General features: G+C 43.9%; 1 protein-coding gene across 1 annotated transcript in view; it reads left to right on the top strand.

Annotated features, from left to right (window-relative positions):
* Nucleotides 1-1,365: 1,365 nt before the first annotated feature.
* HCF164 (Thioredoxin superfamily protein) overlaps nucleotides 1,366-12,007 on the top strand; it is a 35,908-nt gene continuing 25,266 nt past the window's right edge. Inside the window, exons 1-3 of the mRNA XM_086496056.1 lie at nucleotides 1,366-1,632; nucleotides 2,273-2,503; nucleotides 2,574-2,677. Of these exons, the coding sequence (XP_086352182.1) occupies nucleotides 1,423-1,632; nucleotides 2,273-2,503; nucleotides 2,574-2,677 (545 nt within the window). The 5' untranslated portion in view covers nucleotides 1,366-1,422. The remainder of the gene's footprint in view (nucleotides 1,633-2,272; nucleotides 2,504-2,573; nucleotides 2,678-12,007) is intronic.

The raw sequence follows: 12,007 nt of genomic DNA, 5'->3' as shown, positions 1-12,007 counted from the left end.
TCAATACTTAAGCTTGCTATCTTCTTCAAATTCATTACTATGCTATTATGCTATGCTAAGCAAGAGGAGTGATGATAAGTGAGGAACTATTTCTTTCTCCTATGAACGATTCTTCTTCCTCTTCTCTACCCTCATTCCCCGCTAGCTCTCTCCACCTTCAAAGGTGTTTGAGGCCTTGGGATTGAGGCTTGGGATAGTTAATGCTTTTTGCAAAGTTTATGTTATGCTCGTGATGCATGAAACTTTCCATCTTCATAGCATCACCAAGGTCACAAGGAACACAAAGATTGTATTGTACCAAGTCTCTCTTGATGGGAGAATCTATAATACAAAAGCCTTTTGGAGGGAGGACCGGATCCAAGTAAATAGAGTCCTCAACTGTTGTTATGTTCTCTAATACTCTCTCTCTTGCAAAAGTATTGTTCATGCCAAGTTAATTAAGTACTGTGTTTATGTTGCTACCATCAATTAAGTTCACCCTCTATGTTCTTAAAGTAAGCTCACAAAAATGCTCACTATTATTCTCTTAATTCCGTTATTCTCAAAGTTCATAGCCCATTTCCATTATAAGTCGATCTCTCCGTGATCAATAGAAACTCACCATAGCGTAGTAGCAACGGAGTCTCTCTCTCTCTCTCTCTCTCTCTCTCTCTCTCTCTCCTGTGACATGTCCCTACTCTCCCACTTGGACCACGCAGTACTCGGTCGCCTATCAACAACAGCTTGCCATAGCAGGAATCTCTCTCTCTCTCTCTCTCTCTCTCTCTCTCTCTCGTCCCCACTCCCCCACTTGGACCACGCTCTCTACTGCTTGTTCGCCTTTCTCCAAGCCGCTGCCGTTATGAACACCTATTTGCCTTCCTCCAAGCTGGCCCCAACACCCTTCCAACATCCTCACGTTGCACCACCACCTCCGCTTCATTGACCACGTGGAAATTCTACCATGTGTTTATCCCAAAAATTTCTTAGATGAATTGCTTTGACTTGAGCCTGGAGGTTTTCTTCAACAAAAACTAGATTCCTGAAGTGTAGCGTATGTGTAAATTGACCCAAGAAAATGTATACTGATAATTGTATGGAAGAGCCACTCGATCGCTCGCGTGCAAGAGGTGGTGCCTCTTCGCCTTCCACCCAGACTCTGAAGGCTTCTTCAGAATCCTCTCGACTCCTCAAGCTGGATCGTGCAGAAAGGTACCAACTGCATTTTAAGCCACGTGGCATGCCTGAATCCGCTCCCCCGTAATAGAGTAGTATAGAAGCCATGTGGCTTGTTTGAATCCGCTCTGTCGTAATAGAGTAGTATAGATAATAAAATAAAATTTAAATTAATAATATAATATAGAATAAAGTGTAGATATAGAAAGTCTCTCCAGTTCATGGGTGATTACGTGGCATGTGCCACTTAGTTGAGGAGGAGGTAGAATGGCGCACACACTCTTGCAAACGAAGCGGTTTCTGTGTTTTTTGCCGGACTCTCTCAGCACTTCTAGCCACTTGAGCTGCAGAGCAAGCACCCATTTTCCCTTACCCCTCAGGAAAGTTACTCCCGCGCAGCTATGGAAAGCTTCTTCACGCACCTCAACTTGCAGGTGCGAGTTGGGCCCTGCTGAAAAAGAAACAACCTCCCAATCTGTGAGTTGTCTTGTTCCTTTCTCTCGTGTTTCTTGAATTTGCAGCTTGATGATATACATGTATTTCGTTTATCATCTTGCGAGTGAAGGCTTACATGGTTTTCATGAAATTTGTTGGAAATTATAGAAATTTGTTTCTTGCCAGTGTAGCAAAAATCTGAATATGCACATATGCTCTCCGTGCTATGTAACAGTTCCATCTTGGTCGCAAAGAAATAGGTATCTCCTACTTGGTTGCAAAGAAATGATAATATTGTTGATAAATTTTTCAGAATTGTAGAGGATGTTCTACTTTTAAAGTTTACTTACTACTAGAAAACTGATGAAACATACACAAGAAGGAAGAAATTTGCTTGCTGTGATTATGTACAATGCTCAGGCTAGCCGGCGCAGTTAAGAGCAAAATGCATAAAACATGCTGCATGTGTTCCATGCATAACCATAAGTTGTTGCATTGGTTACATCTGGTACATGCTGAAAATCGAAATTGCATGAGAGCTTATACACGTACAATGGAAGCATGCATAAACGAGATGATGTGGTGTTGGATTTCATGCTCCAATTGTATGTTGCAGTTTTTTGTCAACATTCCCGCCTTTGCGGTACTGTATGGATGACCTTCTCCAGAATTTTGGATGTAGGAGTTAAATGCAGATGAAGCGTTATTAAAGGTGGCTGAGGACTGCTGTAATACAAACGACACAGAGCCAAAAAATGTTGTCAGTTCATTGGAGGCCCCAACAAAGACTACAAATAGACTCATTGCTTTAGCTTCTGCTTGTGCTGCAGTTGGTTTGTTTCTTGCTACAAGAGGAGGACTTTCAGGGGCAACATTGGGTGAGCTTGCAGTGGCTGCTTTACCATACGAAGAGGTATTGTTTTTGCTGACCCTTCTCGGTGCACTTGGGAGGGTGGGTTTTCTAACACATGGTTCATATGCAGGCTCTTTCAAATGGCAGGCCTACTGTACTTGAATTTTATGCTGATTGGTGCGAGGTTTGCAAAGAGATGGCTCCTGATGTCTACAAAGTTGAGCAGCAATACAAGTATGTGGTTCTAAAGCTTTCAAAAATCTGTGTCTTGTCCTTATTGATTTCTGAGGTGATTGGTCTCAACTTAGCTGGAAACAGCAAGTGTGCTTTCATCACAAGATAATGTTTTTGTTGGAATTTGTGAGTGCGTTTCTGAATTCATTTATGGTTTAAAAATTTATTGTTTCCTTGTTTAATGACCCATCCCACTATGGATTACATTCATTGTACATGGAATTGTACACTTTTAGCTTGCATCCGCTGACTCCACCATGTGCTGTTGTTGCAAAGTATCTTGTGGATATACCTGCATGTTTCTGCGAAGCTTGAGTAAGAGTCCTTCGTCGAACTTCTTCATCTTAGAGAGCTTCAAGAATGGAGCCACCTTTGAAAGAGTGAACCAATACGTGTTCACGTAATCCGTGACTCGCTTGTGCTCCTTTTGAGACCACGATCCCAATCTTTTTTGATGCCTTCTTCAAAGTGTAGAGGAAAAAATATCTCGGAAAACCCAGCCTTGAATTGAATCTTGGTCTTTTCTTGAGTTCCTTGTAGAGCTTTGGTATACCATTAAGTACTCGCAGTCCCTCTGAGATGCTTGGTCACATTCATCTTCAACTCTTTTGAGAAATTGCCGTTTGCAAAGGCAACTTTAAACTGTCGAATGAAAGAGGTAGCTTGCGGGACATCTTTGCGTTCATCAAAAGTATTAAACTTGACTGGAGTGTTCTCAGGTCGAGAGACCTTTATATCCTTCCCGAAATGACTGGATTTCTTGGCTATGGTTCTAGACTGGATGTTCAAGGGTATTCTGAAAGAGGAGCGAGGTGAAACTGTGGATGATAGGGAAAGTTCTTTCAAATCTCTTTGAGTTGAAACAGAAGAATTTGGCCCACTTTTGAGTTCTGAAGGATCTCAAGCATTCCACTCCTCGGATTCTGTAGGTTCTTGAGCATATCGCTTGTGCCGCCTTCTCAGAGAATCCCATGTCTTGTCGACTTCTTGCAGAGAGAAGAAATTTTCCAACTACGCGAGCAGTCTTGAAGTTCCGCTTGCTTGCTTCTCTCTTGACTTGTCATGGCTTCTTCCCATATCTTCCCAGAGTCGTTCTCCTTTACAGAGAAAGAGAGGAGACCATGCTTTGATACAATTCACATAACAATATTAAATATACTCTGATAAATAGAATTTATCACTCAATACTGAAGCCAATTGATATATATATATATATATATATATATATATATATATATAGAGAGAGAGAGAGAGAGAGAGAGAGAGAGAGAGAGAGAGAGAGAGAGAGAGAGAGAGAGAGAAGATTGACGTAGTACTTAGACCAGAAGATGGTCTGGTCCCTTCTAGTCTTTATACAGGCACTTGAACTGAACGTATTACCACACTGTTCTAGATTAGACTCAATGGTGCTCTGAAGCCTCAACTTCCTATTCCCAGGGCAAAACCCTATTCCTAGGAACTTTTGTTCCTTACTTAGAATTTTCGAGAACTGAGGTTCTCGCCTCTGGAACTCACCTTCTAGACTTAAGGCATGGCATTCATTTAACTCTTTTCCGACTTGATCTGGCTCTAGTTATCAGAGCGCTTTTCTCCTGCAGAGGCTCATGCCGTCCTTTGCTCCTACTTCCCCGTGAAGAAGAGGTGCACCTGCAAACAAACACTTAGAGATCAAAACATGAAAAACATCACCTGCGAAGACTCAAAACTTGGATCGTGACTCGGTTCTTGGAAAACAACTCCCCAGAAGCAGAGAACCTTCTCTTCGAATCCAACACAAAAGAGGTGTGTTCTCGGGTTTCTTCTTGTAAATAACCTTGTTTACAACAACTATGGGCTGAAAACAGAGAAAAACAACAGCTTGCTGCTATGGAAACAATCTCCGTAGGCACTTCTTCGTGATGGAACTCGCCTACTTGGTCTTGGCGATGTCTGGTGCACATGGGGCAGCCAATGGCCATAGGGGTCATCGACAACTTCATCTTGGCGGCTGAAATCTGCAGCAGCATGGGCTGACCTTTGGCGCTTTGCTTTTTCCTCTTGCAATCCTTCCCCAACTGAAGCACTGGCTGCCCCTTTTATAGGCACTGGTGTCCTAGCAAGAATAGGGCTGATTTTGAGGTGCCTAGGTTTGAGAGAGAGAGAGAGAGAGAGAGAGAGAGAGAGAGAGAGAGAGAGAGAGAGACGGGCGGGGGGGGGACGCCTTCCTTATTTTGTTAAAAAAAAAGGGGGGTCGATCGTGCTAGTTTTATCAACTAGTAGGGGGCGCCCTGTTTTTACTGCCTTGTCTATTGGTGGCTGCCCAATTATTAAGTGGGCAGCCGGGCACACTAAAATTGGTATGAACCTGCCAAAAACAGAGTAAAAATTTATAGGCTGAAAACCATGCTTACACAATCACAACCCAGGTGTCCCTGGATGCATTTTCATCCACAGATGCTATGCTAACATGTACTCCTTTATGGAAAAGCATTTGCTTTCTCGAAAAGCAACTCGCTTTCTCAAATAGCAACTACATTTTCTCCAATTCCCTGGTAGCGCTCTAGCTTCTCAAATCGTGTGTGCTTGAAGTGCTCGCCTCATTTCTTGTGCACAGTCCTAGTTCTGTCTGGAATACCTCATGACTATGGATTATTCACTTTTTGATGCTCCTGTCACCCAGCCTGGGACGCATTAGGAATACCCATCACCTAGTCCTCTCTCACCGAACTTAAGGTACTATCTCCTTCGTGATGCTCTATGTCACCCATCCCATGATGCGTAAGAGATGTTCATTCCAGATGGTCGAATACTTCTTCTCGATACTCTAGGTCACCCATCGGATGTGACACATCGGAAGTACCCGTACTTGGTGGCCCTACAGGTTTTCTCATTCACAGTGCTCCCATCATTTCTCTGAATGACGCACTCGAAATATCTGTACTCGGATGTCTCAAGCGAGAAAAAGGCCTTTCACTTATAAATCCAATAATTCATTCAGAATTATATTTCCTTCAAATAAAGTTGGCTTAACAACAGATTCACATCATAGACATGGACTGCGATAATTATGACTTATTTAGCCATCACATCTAGACTGTACTGATCATTTACAGATTTCTGGAGGTACTAAATCTCCTCACTTTGGATTCACATCACTTCTCACATTTCATGCAGACACGCCAATGACCATCCCCACGAGAGATTAAATTCACAAAGTATGCATCCACACAAATACTAATCTACATTGCATTTTGGATCTACATTCACGTAGTTCACACTTAATACTTAGGTGCCAACAATGAAACTAGTTATCTCATCTAATGGAGAACTATTGATATACAAAGAGCAATTTTCAACCATCTCATCCTTTTGGAACCTTTTGATATAACAAGACCTCTTGATGCACTAGGATCACATTCATAAATGACATGAATCATTTAGCCATCACATCCAGATCTCATTGGTCTCTAGCAGATGTCTAGCTGCACTAAATTCATCATATCAGTCATCAGTATCACCCCTGTCTGTGACTAAAAACAAAATGCTGTAGACATTTTACCTCTCATACTTAAACAAATATACGTTTGGAAGAGTACTTCAATCAGTCAATGCTCAAGGAATGCTGAACCACAAGCCCAAAACTTATGGCAACTGAAACCGGCCCGTAGGGCGGTAGACTTTGGCTTTCACCCGAATCTTTACTTTAGACTTTAGGACATAGAGAAACTTTACAAATTAAAACGTGTAACGGGAATTGACACTTCAAGCACACACGATTTGGAAGCTAGAGCGCTACCAGGCAGACGCCGACACTTGTTGGCCCCAAAGACTGGCGCCCTTTCGGTATTTCTTTATTATTATTGCAAAGAAACGATCCGATCACTTTCACCTAACTCCCATCAAGCTGTCCAGCTCTGTCCATGGCTGTAATCGCAGGTTTTTGACCCAATTTTGCCAGCATAATGGCGCAAAAGTCCTGTAGGTCAAAAGTACACACCTAGGACGCTTTTCCCCGCATTCTGGAAGCTTTACGGTGAGCCACAGGTCAATTTCAGCGTGCTGTAATTTTCTGTTTTGCCACTGTTAGGTGCCTACAGCCTTGTACACGCATCCCAAAGCCTTTCCGAGGCTCCCTTGGCAATTCCTTGCAGTTTAGGTGCGAAACCCTAAACTTGCAGAAAAACACTGCAGGCTGTAACTCTCTGTTTTGGATTGTTTTGGGCAGAGCGAGCATGCCTATGCGAGTCTTAGGTGCTCCCGCACGCAATGGAACAGTTCCCCTTTGAATCGGATGAGTTTTCACGCGAGAAAACTCTCTGTTTTCGCAATCCTTCTCATTGGAATTGTGTGTACCTGGGAGGGGATTAGCAATCAGCTAATCTGGTTCCTGTTCAGAAGGCTCTTGCCTTGGCAAACACGCTTAAACTGTCACAAATTGGTGACGTGGCAGCCGGTACACTCATACACACACACCCTCCCCGAGGGGAACTCCCGGAAATGCAGGCAGTGACGTGGCAGGCTCCGTATGGACAGGCCCGCAAAATGCGGCGCAGAATCCGGAAAGTCCGTACTGCTGACGTGGCATCCCGTAAATTGCAGCGGATTTTACGGCAGGCAGCTTAAAGGTTTTGCTTTTGCTACGCAAGAAGATCATAGAGAGAGAGAGAAAGGGTTCTTTTGCTTTATTTTGAAGCTTTTGGGCTCTGTTTTTAGCATCCCTTGTAAATCTATATATTGGTAGTTTGGGCTCTCACTTGTCAGAGCATCTGGACGCACAATCTGAGAGTGAGTCTCGACTACTTGCTTGTACTTTGAGTTGCAGATTAATACAAAAAGAAGTACCGAAAGGGGCGCCAGTCTTTGGGGCCAATATCTCTAGGCACGGAACTCCGCCGGTGTCGAATCAATTGTAAACTGTGAATTGTTTTGAAGTGAATTCTTGTGGTGTCGCGGTAGATTCTCGACTTGGAGTGTCCAAGTCTGCTAGAGTGGTATTAGAGCGCGTTTGATTTCTCTTCTACGGGAAATCCGATCCTTTTTACGCAACACATATGGCTTCAGAGAGAGATCAGTTGACTTCCTCTGCATCTGGAGATGTGGGAAGAGATCACGATGAAGATTCACACGAGGAGTACGGCCCGCCTCGGCCTACTTAGGCGGAGATCGAAGAGATGGAGCGTTGACGATTGATCAACGATGCAACAAAGATGATGCTAAATTTTGCGAAGGACCCGAAATTTGCAAAATTTATGAGCCGGACCTCCTTTGACGAGGTGCTCTCACAGTCACGGCAGACCACAGAACCACCCCTCAAACCGGCCCTGAAGAAACCTCCTACTCCAAGGATGTACACAGAGCAAGAATTAGAAGAGGTGGTTGATGCACGAATTGCTCAGCATTTTGACGCGCAGAACAAAGCTAAAAAGCACGACAAAAAGCAAAAGAAAGGCGCTGACTTCCCCAGTTATTTGGATCGTCAGTCTACATTTGAGTCGGCAAGAAAACAAAAGAAGCGTGTTCGATTTGAAGGAGTACCCAGTTCTTCCTCTTCTTCTTCTTCTTCTTCTTCTTCTTATTTTGACATTTCTTCTAGCTATTCTGACTTGAGCGAAGAGGATTGAAAAGGCAAAAAGCGAAGCTTCAAAAAAGGCAGGAAAAAGGCAAAGAAGCCTAAATCCCGCTCCGTGGTTGACAGTTCTACAGAGGACTCGTCTTCAGATAGTTCGCACTCTGAGAACAACAGCTTTTATGCAAAGAAGAAGAAATTTTTTAAAGCCAACCTGTACGACTTTCTGGAAGATAAAAGCAAGAAAGTCCAAGAGTTTAAGGAAGGTGGATAGTGAATTAAATTTGACACATTTTCTGGTTATAGAAGGCTTTGTCTTTCATACAGCAGTTTGACATAGCTTTCTCAGGAGGGCGTTACTTAGAGCACTCCAAGATTCGGAGGGCTGCCTCTTACTTCAAGGGGAATGCTCGAACTTGGTGGTCCACGCTTCTAGTAAATATGACAGCTCCAATCAAATGGCTGAAATTTAAAAGGCTTTTTATTTCTTCTTGGCTGACTCGAGAGTATGAACGTGACATACGAACTGCTTGGAACCATCTTCGGATGACCAAGAAGAATACAGTGGACGCTTATTGCGAGAGATTCTGGAGCTCTTTTCTACCCGCCTCTTCATTTAAGAAGATCTCGTTCAAAGAACAAATTGAGCTGTTTACCTTGGGTCTTCCTACAGAGATCCGAGATCACTGCTTAGAACAAAAGTCAGCTTCCATTCAGGAGTTGATCAGTCATGCGAAACGGGGTTTTGCCTCCTTGGCATGACACACTTTCTGAACGAGCACATGATAGTATGAGCACCAAGCATGGGCATTTCCATTGTGATTTGCCACAGTTGATTGATTTCGATCAAACAGAAAAGATTCGATCTCATTGCTTGCATGTGTTTGATGAACGGGTTGTCATTCCGTCTCTATGTTTATCTACATTGCATACACAATCTTTAGCGAAGACAAGATTTTTTCCCTTCACTTTACATGGAATGGATATGTTCATGGTTTTGTGTTGGAAATGGTTTCAAGAATTTTCAGCCATGGAGATTCTTGAAGAAGAAAGAAGCATGACTCTAGACAAAGTTGAAGCATAGAAGGAACCACAAAAGACTTTGTGTCGCTTTCGGCGCGGCCCAAAGAAGCAAGCGTTGCAGACCTTTATGAAGTTCAAGTACCGCTCGACCCACACAGCAGAGTGGGCTGGCAAAGAGTCCCTTCCAGGATTCCGGATGCTGTTGGCGATCTCCCTCGACGTCATACAGTTCGGTACCAGTACCTCACTTTGAAAAGGAGGGGATGTCACGTGACACATCCAACCCTATGTGTCCGTGGACAAGCTACACCACAGCAGGGTTCAATCAGTCCAGTCAGTTTAGATTAGCAGTGATCTGGCACTTTTGTGAGTCTATTCGTAGACCGTGCATGCTCAGTCACTGAGTGTAGATGCATATCCTCTAGTTGCACAGCATGATTATCAGTATTCCCTTCAGAATCCATCAGATTCAGTCAGGGGAATTTTCCAGCGCATTTAGCCTATTTTCCTATTTTTGGTTATTTTCACTTATTATTTTTAAGTGACTTTCCAACAAAAGTAGGTAGGGCAATCTTGCTAAGTTAATATATAAGCAAACTCAAGTTAGCACTTTCTGGCAGAAGAGGCAGCAGGAGCTTCCCGCTCAACAGGCAACTTCTCAGCAGTACCCCCCTTCATGACACCTTGGCGTTTTCTAGCAGGACTACATCGCCACAGACCCAGATACCCCCATCCCTAGCAGGATCGCCCGCCCCTCAGCAGATCAGCCCATCCTTAGCGTTTTTCCCGCGACCAACCACCCTCAGCCTTAGCGTTTTTAACCATCAGCGGCAGCCCCAAAAGCCAGCGTTTTTGGATTGCTGCTGTTCAGCGTTTTCTTCAGCAAATTCAGCAACTGCTAACGCCAGTATCTGCTGCCTATTGCTGCCATTTTTAGCATGGAAAAACACCTGCAGTAACCAGCGTTTTTTCAGCCTCCATCATCAGCAGAAAACGCAGCAATTCCAGCCAGCAACATCAGCGTTTTCATCCTCAGCATGAACCCCGACATAGCCGATCATTTTCAGCCATCAAGACAACAGTAGAACAGCCAGTTTCAGCCCCGAAAACAGTCCACGAAATTCAGCCAAAGAAGATCATAGATTCAGCCATCGAGTCGTCGTCGTCATCGCCGTTGTCGTCACCGGCATAGTCCCATTGCATCGGTCCATTGCATTCGCATTGTACACCTTTGTGCAATCAAAGTTAGACCACTCTCGCCGACGAGAGTGAGGCCTTCGGAGGAGGGTTTTACAAACTCTCAGGTGTCGTATCTCTTCTCTCTCCTTCTCTCAGTCTCATTCACTTGCACACACAATATCCACTCACTTTGTTCGTGATCATAGCACTCTCCATAAGACGGAAGGCTCTCTCCTTCCCTAAGAACTAAAAGGAACCTTGAGCAATAAAGATCACTAATCTTGAGAAAATACAACATTCATTCCGCTGCACCTTACAAACGCACATAAAACTCCCAGAACTGTACATGGTCATCTGAGAAGCCCAACTAGTGGGGCATTACCATATGTGCAAAGGGGAGAGAGAGATGCGCGTGAGCGAATCATCGCGCTACATAGAGCAAGGAGAAGACAAGCTTTCCATTAAAGGTGTGATCACCTGCACCCACTACTCACACACACACACACACACACACACACACACACACTAGCACTCTTTATGAGCTAAAATCAACCCCCTCTTGAAATGGGTGCCCGCCCCCTCCCCTCTTGCTGATGCTTCTGGGCAAATGCATATGGAGCCGCGATATGTCCAGTTAATTTCCTAGTACCCACCAACTTATAAGTGCCACGAGGGGCCTAAATGACTTTGAACTGAGCGTAGACACCCTTTTACTGCTCGGATTCTAGTGCCGTCTGGCCCGACCATCTCGTGGCGACTTGCCCTTCCTGACTGCGGATGAAACTCTCGGCCGTTGACCGTTTCACATAGGCCACGCAATGTTCGACCATTTGTGACTTCAAAAAGAGGGTCCCAAAAATAAAATAAAAAATCATCGGAAAGAAACCAACAAGTAAGGTTAGTAGTTGCCACGTCCTCGTGACATACCCCTCTCTTGAAATCGCAAACGTCCTGGATTGCATGCCGTATATACATGCCATTGATGATCTTGTGTTGTTAGCACGCTTTTATCATCGCATGTACCTGCAAGAAAGGTCATGAAACATACATACAAATGACTTAATGAAACCTTCATACTTTTGTCATTTCATCTACGATAGAAGTGAGCATAATACCTTTAGCATTTGTAAAACATTGTCCACTTCTATTGCACTGAATCTGTATGTACATTTGATGTGCTAGCTCTATCATTACCCCTCCTTTGAGCACGTTGAGTTGGGGCATAGGTAACCCAAAGGCCTCAAGGTAAAGTTGCAATACATTCGGTGACTCTAGGAGTTCACACTCTTCCATCCACTTTGCATCCATAGGTGGATATTTCTTGAACTTCACCAAATAGCGTCTTGCAACCTTTCCCTTTAACTTTTCTTTCTTTTGGCATGTGTCGTAGCCTGTAGAAGACTCGCATGAATCTTCAACTCTCCCTTCTCTTTCAGACTCCTGGGAAGCTTCAGGAGCCGCTTTTGCAAAGGACCTCTTTGCTGGTCTTTTCTATGATGTACCCCCCTTTCACGTTGCCCTGAAACCCACTGTCTTCTCCCTTCAACAAGGTATGAACAATGTTGGCAACTTTCATAAGCTGA

Source organism: Adiantum capillus-veneris, chromosome 22 (genome assembly GCF_014529385.1).
Source record: "Adiantum capillus-veneris isolate H3 chromosome 22, ASM1452938v2, whole genome shotgun sequence".
Taxonomy (NCBI): Eukaryota; Viridiplantae; Streptophyta; class Polypodiopsida; order Polypodiales; family Pteridaceae; genus Adiantum; species Adiantum capillus-veneris.
The sequence above is the reverse complement of the archived record's forward strand: the minus strand, read 5'-3'. Positions and strand labels throughout refer to the sequence as shown.